We start from the raw sequence: 13502 nt of genomic DNA, 5'->3' as shown, positions 1-13502 counted from the left end.
GACAGACAAATGTCCAAATAAATGTATATTAATTACTTGTTAAATTGAGCACAGAATTAGGGTATCTGCATCACGGTCATTTTAAAGATGGGGTACCAGCCTAAAGGTGGCACCATAAAGCTGCAATTCTTGGTGTGCATGATGGCTAAACAATGCTATAGTGCAGATGCCTCATTGCTCATACTTGTTAAACACTTGGAGGTGTTTGACAAACTTAGTCGTGGATGGCTTTACCATTTTATCTACGTGGACTGTGATTGGGGGTTGTGTCAAAGAGTGTTTTTTATATTTCCTCTCCATCCTAATTCAGTTCGTCCAGAAAAGAAAGTGCAGGATAGACCCTCCTCTCATGAGAAGCAGGGTACTTGCTGGGGCTGATCGGGTTTCCCTTGCTCTTTTATATCTAATGGAATAGCTGGATGATGTGGTGCTGGACTTAGTCCTATCCATCCACCAGCATAATGAAGGCATTAGATGCTAACTCTATTTGCTGGGCCATTACTGGATGATTTCTTTCCACCACGGACGGTTTCATATTTATCAAATACTAATACCCCAACTTCCCTAAAACCAAAATTCTTACCAAAACTGAATTTCTAGCTCTCACCTATTTGTGTTTTAGTGTTTTATTCTTTAATTTTCACTGTAAATAATACATCACTTGTTGACTATGAATACATATCTGCTGAATACGTGTACAATATTTCAAGGGTGGGTGGTGGATATGCCAATCTCAGTGATTAACCACCAATAACCCATGCTCTTCCTAAAGCTGTTTTCAACTCTATAGCATGTTTTGTGGAGCGTGCACAATAATTCAGCCACGCCTCTTTCATTTTCTCAAACAACTGTTGTCGTCTTGCACTACAGAATTGACAAGCCAAGACATTTGAACTATCTTATACACCCTACTTTGTTGAGATGTCTATAAAACTTTAGGCAATATAAAAGGCCTAAATGAGCCTTCTTACTTGCAGCCCATTGGGCTGGACGTTTGGAGATTGGCTGTATGCCCTCCTCTGCCAAAAATACAGTGAAACCTATTGTTGAAAGTTAGCCTATTCAACAAATGTGTTTTGGTCCTGTGACATTAGGCCACCCCAACCTGTTGTGTTACCTCTGAAATGGGAAAAGAAAAACACTAACACTAACCAGGCAAGAATTTGTTGATCAAGTATGCGGAATAAATGCTGCATTAAGCTTGTCCTACCCAACACACTCACCACTATTAACATTTGATCACGTTTTGTCAATTTCACCATAACATGACCATGTGTCAGGACCTTGTGCGCCATGCCCCGTTCTTCCCGTATGTCATAATACAACCACATCTCTCCAATCAAATAGCATGCCTGACAATCAAAGCTGCTGGGATGTGCTAAGGTTTTAATGAAAGGTACATTTATATTGTACTTTTTACAATCAAGATTTCGCAGTGCATGCCAATACAGTTCTAAAAATGTTGGCTGGGGCCACAATTTTATAAGCAATGATACAAGGCTTTAATTTTACCTGCAGGACTTCCTCTGTCGGGGGAAATATTGGAGACATGAATCTTGTATGTGAAACGGACTGTTTTATTTGGTTCCGGTTGTGCAAGTCCACGTTCGGCGATGTAAACAATTACGGGGAAGGATCCAGCTTTTCCGCTAAGTATCCGGCAGACAATTTTACTTTCTTTTTGGAGAAAAAAATTGTAAGCGGAAGAATAATAACATCAGGTGTCTGATTAAATATAATGATAAAAATACCCTTTGCTAAGCACTGCAACAAAAATTATTCTTGACGCAAAATGATCAACTTTGAATGATTGATATTAAATATATGTCCAGGGGAGAACAGGAGGAAATAGAGAATTATAACTTTAAAAAGGTAGATTTTTGGCTACATACTCTTGACACAATTAAAGCTTAAAAACGGACAATTATTTACATGATTTTCTATATAAATAGGCAAATGAGTAATCATACGTTTTCGTTTCTATGGACCTATGTAAAAGCAGACACTGAAGTGTACCAGTTTGCTCCTGTGAGCCCCTGGTAATCCAAAAGTCGAATTCAATTTCTGGAACTATTTGAACGTTTAGAGCTATCACTGTCATTTCTTAACTTTTGTTTTTTGGCGTTGGTAATTGCAAATAATATTTGAGCATAGAATTCAAATATCAGAATTGTATATTTTAGTTCCAAGAAGGTATGAAAATATCTTCAGTACATGTGAAACCGGTCACACCGTCAGCTACAAGCATGACGATCAGCAGTTTCCGGTTGATCGTAACTGAAAATACCCCATTAGCAGGCTCATGAATGCAGTAGACTAGTTAACTGTCATTTCAAATGACACACCGATTTACTGGCCGAAATATCACAGGAAATGCAACTATACAAGGTGAAATGATAGGGGTTATAATAAACCTTTGAGTTCTCAACATTAAGTAAAGGTTAGTTACAGATAGCAACCCTATGCAACTAAGTTAATTTTTTTTTAAAGGCTGGTGACTTATCACGGTCAATATTTACCAGCTTCTTAGTCTACCAATCTTAGACATAAAATTACATTTTGAACATATTTCTTGAAAGAGATTGATGAAATAGTATGTTGAAGTGACGATGTTCGTTCTGGGGTGCCCAGCTAACATTTGATTTCCTACATACTGAATTGTGGAAATTAATAATGTTTTGGGAAACTTTAACTCAAGGTTTTGAGGGTCATGAAAGGTAATCTGTAAACAATAGAATTACATAATGTGTTGCCTGAAGTGTTCTCTGATGGCCCCTCATCACAGAACATTCCTACATCACTTTTAGAATGTGGAATTGCTTTTAAAGATACTAGCCTCAAGACCTGGTTGTTCGAGCAGTAGCAATCCCCCACCCCCATCAGCGCCTTGAGACCCTAGCGGGTGAGTAGCGTGCTTTAATAATGATTGATTGATTGAACTGCCAGAGTCAGTTTATTACTGGAGAGCTAGGAGTGCACTGTTGATATTATGCCTTGCAAACAATGAAGTGTTTCCCTCATAATAACTGCTTTCTGCAACTTCACTGCCAGTCAAGATACTTCAAGCGACAAGTCTCATACAATGTACGTAGACTATGTGGTGTATCACGGTCAGATTAAACCCCAAACTGATACTTATAAATTAAAATAAGGACAAGCTAACACCCCACTTGTCAAATGGTTTCTTGATGCATCCAGAAATAAGTGATAACTTGACAGTTTTATTTTCTCATTGACACCATGATCTTGCATTCTGACACATCCGGTCTTTTACTTAAGTTTCTTTATGTTAAGGATATAACTCTGCAATTATTCTGTAGAAATACTTGAACGAATTTCCCTTATGCATAAAATCAAGAGCTCAACAGTAAAGCATATTTTTAAAGAACAATGAAAGTTACATGAATTTTGATATAAACAATTATGATGTTACTAAGTGTAACAATTCTAGCACGAAATAAGTGGTTAACAGGAATTGGTTAGTAACGATTTCATTTAAAGTAGTTCAATCTTGAAAAAGTGATTGGTATTGTGATACACGTATTGGATGTAACCGAATTGTGAAATAACTTGAATATAACGTGCTTACTAAATGATTTAACATTGGAAGTACCTGATTAACCAGACAAATACCATGCGTTCATTCTCTCAGCTACACAGTCTTTTTACATTCATCAAGACAGTTGGGAGTAGCTAGCTGTTAATAGTGTAAGAATAGATTTTGCAGGAAACATCTTTTTGGTTTACATAGCTTTCATAGTGTACCTTTGTTTAGCATCAGGAAAACTCCCTTTCCAAAACATATAAAATGTGTTCATGAAAAATGTTTTTATATATACTCATTACTGGACAGTCGCTATAATATGAAAGAAATATGACAACTACTGAATTCATTCATGGCAGAGATCCCAGCCAGAAAGGAGATCTGGAAATATTTTCAAGTAAAATGTATTAAGAGAAATATGGCTCTGACTATAGTTTTAGTGACCAGTCCTATATTACAGGACTAACACTTCGATCTTAGATTATTTCATGATATATTGTATTGTTATAAAATGTTAGTAGTCATGCAATCTGCAAAACCTTCTATGGCTGTGTGAATAGTTAGCACCGTGTTGTTACCCGTGCAATAAATGCAAACATAAGTGCAAGACTAAAAGCAAGGACTGATCACACCAGCTAATTCACACTTGTTTGGCTTCATTACTCTTTTCTTTCTGTTGCAAACTATTTAAGTACATATAACTGAAACACTCTCCCTGCCCTCACAATCAATCAGCTCAGGTCGAAGTATGTGACATAAGCTGACATTTACTTTCAATTCCAAATCTCATACTTTCTTTCACAACATGCATTTGAAGACCAACCTTTAAACAAAACACATAGAACGGCATTTATGTTCTGGCTTTTCTAGAATAAACCTACCAGACACAGAGATGATTGGGCATCTGACTGGGCCAATGGATACCGATGTGTTGTCATTGCCTGTGCTATCAGCAAACCCAGAGCCTATAATTGTCAGATTCCTTCCTTCCTCAAATAGACCTGTGAAGCATATGAATAAGATATAAATGCTATTATGGAATCAGTCCGTAATTGTAAAGCATTCAAATAACAATTATATAATCAGCTTCTAATCAAATGGTTGTGACCCAACAATATTTATTAGCTAGAACAAATAGCAATCGTTTTGTTTTCAATTTATGGGAAGTAATGACCCGAGGAAGCAAAGTAAGGAAAAAGTATAAATGTAATTGCAGTAAATTCCTTCTTTATTGCACGCCTTAACCTGAAGCCATGATACATGCTTCTGAGTAGACAATGTCAGTCTCCAGGCTCCATAATAAATTTACTCCCTCTTGAATACTTCCACTCCAGCACCAGTGCACCACCTGGCCAAAAAGTAGGGTAGGTATAGGTTCTTAACAGTACTTAACAATGTTTTACAAATGACTCTAAAAGTATTATTATTATAAAGTACAACACAAAACACTCAGAAATGCAGACGTACCCTATGTACAGGTATAGATTTATGTGTTTTATCAATTCATATACACTGCCAGCAGCACAAGAGGAAAGCTGCAACAATCACAGCTTTCAGGGAGTACTACTGGGAACATACTCCTATACTTGTATTTGTCATATTCAGGATCATTCCTGTCTCACAGCACTCTGACTAGATGAACTGCATCTTTTTACTGCTAACATGAGGGAATGTTTTTCTTTAAAATTAAATTCTCCATGAGAGTTCATGCATTTTCTTGCTTTCTACCCCACGTTAAGAAATTTGAAGTCCTACTCAAATATTAAACACAATCCTTGTCAGGGGCACCACAAAAACACTAAATAAACCAATACTTAACCATTTGGCAGCTAGACACAAAAGCTGCCAGGGTTAACTTAGAGGCAACGTAGGAAGCATTAACAGAAATAAAGTGAAAACACAAAACAAGAAAAAAGTAACACCAATTTAGACCAAAAGAGTACATTTTAATAAATAAAACAGCACCAAAATAGTAAGAATACATGCTGTAGAACTGGAGTTATGTGTTTTGACATGTATGTGGTGACAAAAGCTCCAAAAAGCCCAAACGGCCAATTGCGAATATCAAGTCATGTTCGTCTATGACAAATGCACAAGCTCAGGCTAGTCCTGATGGACTGAGGGCCAGGTACAAGATCAAGTTCGGCCCTTTGAGATTTATACCTCTTTCTCCTTGGTGCTATGAAGTTCTGCATCTGCATTGGCCTGTGCTGCGCTGCATCAATTTCATTGAAGAAGCCGATCAGGAGTTGTAAGGTGTGATATGAGTTACTGCATCAGTCAGCACTGCATTGGTTTTGGTGAAGCCACTGTTCAGGAGCTGTGAGGTGCTGAAATGCGAAGTCCTGCATTGGTCTGTACCTTGTTGTGTTGATTCCAGGGAAACCTTCAGTTGCTTAGGTCAGAATACACTCCGATGCCAGCCAGGGGTCCAAGACCTTGAGCACAGCACTGGGGGTGGGGCAGTCAGGAATCACTCCTACAGAGGCCGGCAGAGTGGACCAGGTCAGATCCAATTGTGACCGGTCACCTGGAAAAAGGGAATGCCTCTGGAGACTTTTGTGTCCCTGTAGCTCAAATAGGAGGTCACCAACTGACTCTTTGAGCCACATCTTCGGGCCTGGATTCAAGGCAAGTTGGTGCAGTGTTTCTTCTTCAGACAGCAGCGAAGTCCTTCTTCTGATTCTTCCACAGGCCCAGGAGTGTTCTTATGAAAAGTTCTGGGAGGGCCACTTTAACACCTGGTGCCACTCCTTATGTGGGGAAATTCACTGGACCATCCCCAAAACTGATCCTCCTCAGTTCTTCCCCTTCCCCTGGTTCTGGATCCAAAATGTTGAGGGTGACAAAGACAAGACCAGGATGGTTACCTTGTGTGTGCCGCAGGCAGGGTCAATTTAAGTGTAATCAGGACAGGGCACAACTCCTCCCCAGCAAACCTGTCAGAAAGACCCTCACACATGGGCCTTTTTTGTCTCAATGTCTGGAAGCATACACAACCAACAACAGGAGAGCCATTGAAAGGTGTGTGACCCACAACAGTGGCAGAAAGGCACAGTTGGTCTCGGCAGAGAAATGCCATCTTTCTTAACGTGGCATTTTCAAAATTGTAACTTAAAATCTGAACTTACCCTTAAAGAGAATTTTAAATGACAATTTATTTGAGTGTAAATAGAGTTTCTCTATCTGGTCCCAAACAGCAGTTCTGGCATATTAAGTGAAATAGGGTAACCTTTTGTTAGTCTATTGAATAGATAGTCTTACAGCAGTGGAAAATGACTTTAGGAGTTTTTCACTGCTAAGACATGTAAAACGTAAACTCACATGTCCTAAATTTAAAACTCCATGCACCCTGACCTGTGGTAGTTAGGACGTACCCTAGGTGTCACTTATAAGTAATAAAAAGGAAAGTTTAGGACTGGAAAAAGTTTGAAGTTGCCTGACAGGCTGCAGTGGTAGGCCTGAGACATGTTTTACAAGTTTACTTTGAGTGGGTGGCTTAATGAGTGCTGCTGCACACTAGTAGCTTTTAACTTACTGGCCCTGAGTACATGTAGTACCATTTACTAGGGACTTGTAAGTAACCTAAATGTACAAATTGGGTGTATGTCAGTTTTGTCATGTTGAAAGGAGAGAAGGGAGTGAAGGCAAAAAAGTCTGCAGGAATACCAATGCCAAGGATGTCAGGTCTAACATGTGTTCTCCTAAGAAGAAAGCAGGAAGAACTACTTTTTGTCATGGGATTTCTCATCTGTAAGACAGAAAAACCTGGAACGACCATCTGCATTGGCATAGTCAGTCCTAGGGTTATGTTCCACCTTAAAGTGATCACAAAGATGCATCAGCTCAACAGTTTGTTTTCCCTACCGGAGCAGGAAGCAGCAGGTAAGGCTGCAATCAGAGGCTGAGACAGCAGATACTGAGAAAGCATCTGAGATATAGGACAATGGAACAGACTCTAGGAGTGATTTTTCAGTCGTCTGAGTCCATCAAAAAACTCCTCTTCCAGTGATTCTGAGGGAGGTGATGAGGACAGTGGTGGGGTTCGTTTGCAAGCACAGTCTGTGCAGCGGGACAACGGCAGGTTAGCCCAACCCAGACAGCAGGTGTGTGTGGTGGCAAGCACAGACAAAGTGCTTTTTCGGGAGCTCCCTAACTTAGTTCAGCCCTAAATTCCACCGCCCAAAATTTTATGTGGAGACATCAAAATTATCTATCACAAAACAACTTGGTTTTGTAAGGCGGATACCTGGGTTTTTGGTTCTGGGCTCGGCGGCCATTTAGGGAAACCTACCAAACCCAGATATTTCTGGAAACTAGACACCCGGGGGAGTCCACAGAGCTGTGGCTTGCGTGGACTCCCCAGTGCTTTCTTACCAAGAATACCATGCAAATGTTGAATAAAGACTCTATTGTTTTTGCATTTCTGTCACACAAACTACAAGAATATGCTGGGATCCACTAAATTCCTACCACCCTGTGTTTCCCTTCCTGTCCTGATAAAAACGCTACCCCACTTGAGTGTCTGTGCCTAGTGCCTGCGTCAGGAATGGATCACCCATGGGTTAACAGTGCCACTAGTAGTTTTAAATTTACAGGTCCTGGGTTTATACTGTACTATTTACTAGGGGTTTAAAAGTAACTAAATGTTCTACATTTTGTGTGTTCCAATTTTACAATGTTGAAAGGAGACAGCACAAGCACCTTAGCATTGGTAAGCAAGAGGAAAGTACACAGAGTTTTAATGCCAAAAAACAAGTTCAGCAAAAATAAAGGAGTGAAGGCAAACATGTGGGGGAATGTAAAGCCAAGGATGTGAGGTCTAAGACCCGCATATTCCTCTGCCCCACATGCTATCTTTTTATTCCCCTCTCAAGCTCCTCAATGTTCCCCACTCTACTATGGTTCAATATCTATATGTTTATTTTTGGGGTGCTTGTGTTCTGTTTTTTGAACTGGTACACACTTTGTTTTTCACTTTTTTCACTTTTAATTTGACATTCAAATGTGACCGTGCGCTTCGTTAAAATTCATGCACTGTACTTGACTCTCACAGGGTAGCAAGGCAGAGCAGTTGAAGGCCTGCAGAGGTCTAGTAAAACAGTCCTCAGGAGCACAGTAAACAACACTTAATAATCGCAGGTCATTCAGTACTTTTTCTTTCAAAAAGCAAAAGCACTTTATTGCACCTCCTCCCACAAATGGCAACTCAGTATCATGCATTACTTTGCAAGTATGCAAAAGTTGACAGGTGTAAATACCTCTGATTAATCCTTCCAACAGTTTGAGCACCAGCAAGCTCTGATCTCTAAACCATAATACACCTATACATACAGTGAACGCAATACAAGGAATATAATTTTTAAAATAAGACCTTGTAGCTTTGCCAGAGTGTGACCATTACTAATAAAAGTGGGAAATCAACAGTCGGAAACAATCAGAAACCCAGTACAACAGTATAAAAGCAGTTTGAGATAGTACCACCTTTTAATGATAATGTGATCTAACATACGTGTTATTAAAGCATTGAATAATCAATATTGTGCACTGTGAGTCTTGTTACACTGCTGTAAAGGGAACCTTATGATCTAAAACTAAATGTCACTAGAAACTAAGACCCAATTGTGCAGCTCCAAGAGCACTAAAAATCTGGGGAAAAAGTCTTTAGAGGTCTGTTATTAAAACTTGATGAAAAGGCTCTCAAATGGGCTGCTGCACTCCAAGCAACCCCAAAGAGTTAGTGGTGAATATTTGTAGTACCCCAGTCCCTCATCACTTTGGGTGCCTTCCACTCCCCCAAAACACAGCTAAGGAAACTGAGGAGGTCACCCAGCTATGCTTCCTTGACTCTGGTCCTGTCAGGGAGCTACCTGCTGCACTGCATGACAATGCTCACTCAGTCTTTCGTCCCCAGATAACTGAGGCTCTACTGGGATAATGTTTGTAACAGCGCTTATTTTCCTTTGAGTCTGTCACTTAGCACTTGCGGCCCCCAGGAGCATTATAAATGAGAGAAGAGATGCCATGTGCAACCTCTACTATCAGTTCTCTCCCTAGGACCTGGGCACTTCCTCAATAGTCCTGAGCAACAGAGCTGGGTACCATTATGCTCCCAGGTTCTGATGGATCCCTGGGAGAACCACATTATCCCTGGCTCCTTGAGTGCATTGCTTAGGTCACACAGCTCTTCTCAGCCCCAGAAAGGGCTTCAACAATTGAAGATTGAAGGCCTATCTTAATGAATCCTGTCTTATTTTGCTAGTTGGGGTGAGCATCAGCCACCCGGCCACAAAATTCATTCAGGCCTGTTGGCCTCTAAGTTGCACAAACGTCTAACAGCTTGATTTTTTGCCACTGTCTCTCTGATGATCAAGAGCTCAGACCTGCCCACCTTGTCTAAGTCTTGTCATCAGTCTGAGCCCCTGGTTATCGCTTGAGCCTGGGGTCTCATAGAGAATCACTGTGGAGCTCTCAAGCAGAGTACCATCCCTGTCTTCACTCCCCAGGTACCACAGCCTCCTTGGCCGTTGTGTGTCAGCAAGAGCCTGGGGGTCCTCTCCTGTGTCACTCACTTACAGGACCAGTCCATGTCAGTCATCTACAGGCACAGTCCTCAGACATTCTAGAGGAACACTTTCCTAATGGGTCCACCAATCTCTGTCCACCAGAGGGTAGTGGGAGGCCGGTGCCAGTATCTCTGCAGAGACAGGTCCAGAGACTTTATGTTAGTAGCAATCAGCTACTAACATATATCTATATCTATCTATATCTATCGACGTTCATTATTTCATTGAGTCCTGTTAAATCCATGCTGCTCTCTCTGTCTCTCCCTTATGCAGAGGTTTTTAAGTGGGGTTGGAAAGTTCTATAAAGTTAGCCACTTTCTCCAATCAACAGAATATGCATCATCATTCCATCTCTGTTCTAATCCTTTTGCACAGCACTTTGGGACTTTCCAATATTGTTACTTCAAGTGGTATGTTGAGAGCCTTAAAACACACCCCTGAAGGAAAGAGCTGCATGGTTCCTTCCCTCCAAAACGCCAAAGGAGATTCTCTCTTCTGATTGGTTCCAGAGGACTTTCTCTCTCCTTTTTTTCTCCTTGGGTTGAGCCTTCCCAGCTTCAGGATAGTCAGATTCCGTGCCAAACCTGCCCTCCTCCAGGAACAAGTCTATTCACTGCCTGATGGCTGTAGTGCGTCGGGAAAGATTTGATCCTCCTGTTCGCCAGCAGAGAAGTTACTCAGCAGGATGATTCAAAGCCAGAATCAATCCAGAGACATGTGAAAAACCTGAAGTACCTGAAGGAGTACAGATAGTATAAATTAAGGTCCTTGATTGCCACAGACTTGCTGCCAGTCTTTGCCTGTATTGCACCATACATTGAAGGACAATATACTTCAGTGAGCACTGCAGATATTATTATGAATGTCCCATCCCATTATAATATCTGCAAAGGTCATCATCAATCTATTAATGGTCCAATTTGTGACAAGTTATCTGTGCACTGATACCATGCTAAGTTGGACAGTAGTCCTATTCACTTAGCCCTCATGTGTGCACACACATGTGCCCACTTGTTCATGTGCATCCAACCCAGAACCTCTTATCCAAGTTCTGTGTCAACAAACCTTATTTTAAAGGGCAGGCACTAGACATTAGCACTCAAGTGCAATATATGTACTTACAGTGAGTAGCACTCAGCTATTGGGACAGGCCTTGCATGTGTATAGCAATGTAAAGTACAATGGCAAAGCCAATATTTCGCCTTTTAGAGCTGAGGCCTGTTTTGTTTTCCAGTGCTGTTTTTTCTTTCTAGTAGGAAAAATATTTTATCTACGGAGGCAACACTTAACCTACACCACCAGGAAAAATGGCAGGGCTCTGTTCCATTTCACACCTTAGGAGAGAATATAATCCAGCTCTGTGCAGAGCAAATCTACATCACCTTTTGGGGAAAGGGTTCAAGAGAAATTTTTAAATGGCATAAATGAATATGTCGGTAGGAGTTCACAACCTCTCAATGTCTCAAGGCAAACCACTCTAGGATCTATCCATTCCAACCTTTGCATGGGGTTTATGACTACATAATTGTATACAGCTGATTGTGCAATCATGCAGTATTAAAACCCTTTACATCTTTCAGGTATCATTTTCTGAATGTCTGGCAGGTATAAATTTAGTAATTTGGGATTGTAAACATAAGTTTAAGCCTATAGAAAGTCCTTGTGAAGTGGGACCATCATCTGAAGGTTCTAAAGCAGTTATCTTAACTAAAATGGCACACTGCTTGGTTTGCGAAGTAAACAATGCTGCTTGCTGCTCTATAACTGACTAATGTGAACAGCAATGGCTCATGGAAAGAAGGACAAGTTCTTTACCTTCAGTAACGGTCTATCTGGGGATACTCTATCTAACTGCAGATCCCTCACCTTTTTAATACTCTCCAGGCATATGGTTAGGCTAGTAAAATCTTTAGCGGAACCCCTAAGTGTAGATATGTGGAATTGTGCTGCTCTGAACTAATACTGTTCTGCTCGGGAAGTGATGTGTTGTGCCTCTCATATAGCTTCCCCCCAACCTTGTGTGCTAACACCACTTACTTTCCAGGCTGTGCATATCTTCTGATGCAGAGCCCATCAGCAGATTGGCTTTGACCAGTGTGCAGAGCTCTCGATTTTATAAAAATGAGAAGGGAGCCAAGTTCACAGAAGGGAGGTGGGAGGGTTGATGAGGAATCTGAGGTTGGATAGAGAAGAGCACTACTGAAGGTAAGTAACTTGCTATTCTGATGACTATTTCTAAATTCAGATTATCACCTTCTGAAAAGATACCAAAGCAGTAACTCCCAGGAGGTGAGCTTGTGTACTGGCTCAAACTATAATATCCTGCAAGACTGAATGTCAGGAATAAGGCCAGGCGCGGTCCAGGTCTCGCCTGAAACTCCGCTGCGTGACTTTGCAGTGCTTTATGCGCACCATTTGTCATCCCCTCATGTTCCAAAGAGGACCATCAGTGTTGTCTGCCCTGTGGCAAAGCTCATAGAGATGCAGGTTCAAGACATTGGTGGACAAGATGCACTTATCAGTGCTATTCTATGAAGGGACTACAATTCCCATGTTTTTAGAGGCTGTGGCCAACTTGGGGTGTGGCAGGCCTATAAAGCCCAGCCACACCGAAGCACGTTGCTCACTATTTTGAAGACTTCGATGCAGCCAGACCTCGTGGGGGTTTCTCTGGAGAAGAGCAGAGTTCCTGAATGGCAGAGTGTCGTCCAACCAAAGTATCCTTGTTTCCATGCTGCATTCAAAAAACGAGTAGGTCGTACTCATAGCGGTAAGGCCTTGCTGAATCCAAGTTTGGAGGAAGTCATTGCTTCCACAAAGTAAAGCACCCCTTAGCATAACGAGCAAAGCGTTTCCAGTTTCTAGAGTAAAGCGGCCTTGGCGCAACAATCAAAGGTTTTTCAGAGCACAGATGTAAAGCAATCGTTTGCACAGCAATTCAAAGTGTTTCAGTTCACAGATGTAAAGCGCTCTTGGCACGACAATTCAGGCGCTTCAGTTCACAGATGTAAAGCGCTCTTGGCACGACAATTCAGGCGCTTTAGTTCACAGTTGTAAAGCGCTCTTGGCACAACAATTCAAGCACTTCAGTTCACAGTTGTAAAGCGCTCTTGGCATAGCAATTCAAGCGCTTCAGTCCTCAGGTTTAAAGCGCTCTTGGCACGACAATCAAATCGCTTCAATTCACAGTGATTCAGGCTACTTGAGTAAAAGCACTTCCTGGTATTATTAAGCATTTATTGTTGTGAATGTGAAAGTATTTCTGGAGATAAGCAAAATCATAGTTTTCATTGTTCTTTGAAGAGCTTAAGACGTGAAAAGCATATTTAATTCTTTGAGATTTCTAAGTCATGATTTAAAAGGTTTATGTTGTGAAGGCATAGATGTTACAG

At 41.0% G+C, this 13502-nt stretch overlaps 1 protein-coding gene across 2 annotated transcripts in view; it reads right to left on the bottom strand.

The window, feature by feature from the left end:
* Window positions 1-13502, bottom strand: part of LOC138282757 (fibrocystin-L-like) — a 735329-nt gene that overhangs the window by 382909 nt on the left and 338918 nt on the right. For both annotated transcript variants that reach the window (XM_069220628.1, XM_069220629.1), the window contains exons 30-31: window positions 4426-4545; window positions 1513-1677 (exon numbers count right to left, since the gene is read on the bottom strand). In XM_069220628.1, the coding sequence (XP_069076729.1) occupies window positions 1513-1677; window positions 4426-4545 (285 nt within the window). The remainder of the gene's footprint in view (window positions 1-1512; window positions 1678-4425; window positions 4546-13502) is intronic.

Source organism: Pleurodeles waltl, chromosome 2_2 (genome assembly GCF_031143425.1).
Source record: "Pleurodeles waltl isolate 20211129_DDA chromosome 2_2, aPleWal1.hap1.20221129, whole genome shotgun sequence".
Classification (NCBI taxonomy): Eukaryota; Metazoa; Chordata; class Amphibia; order Caudata; family Salamandridae; genus Pleurodeles; species Pleurodeles waltl.
This window is presented reverse-complemented; position numbering and strand designations above follow the sequence as displayed.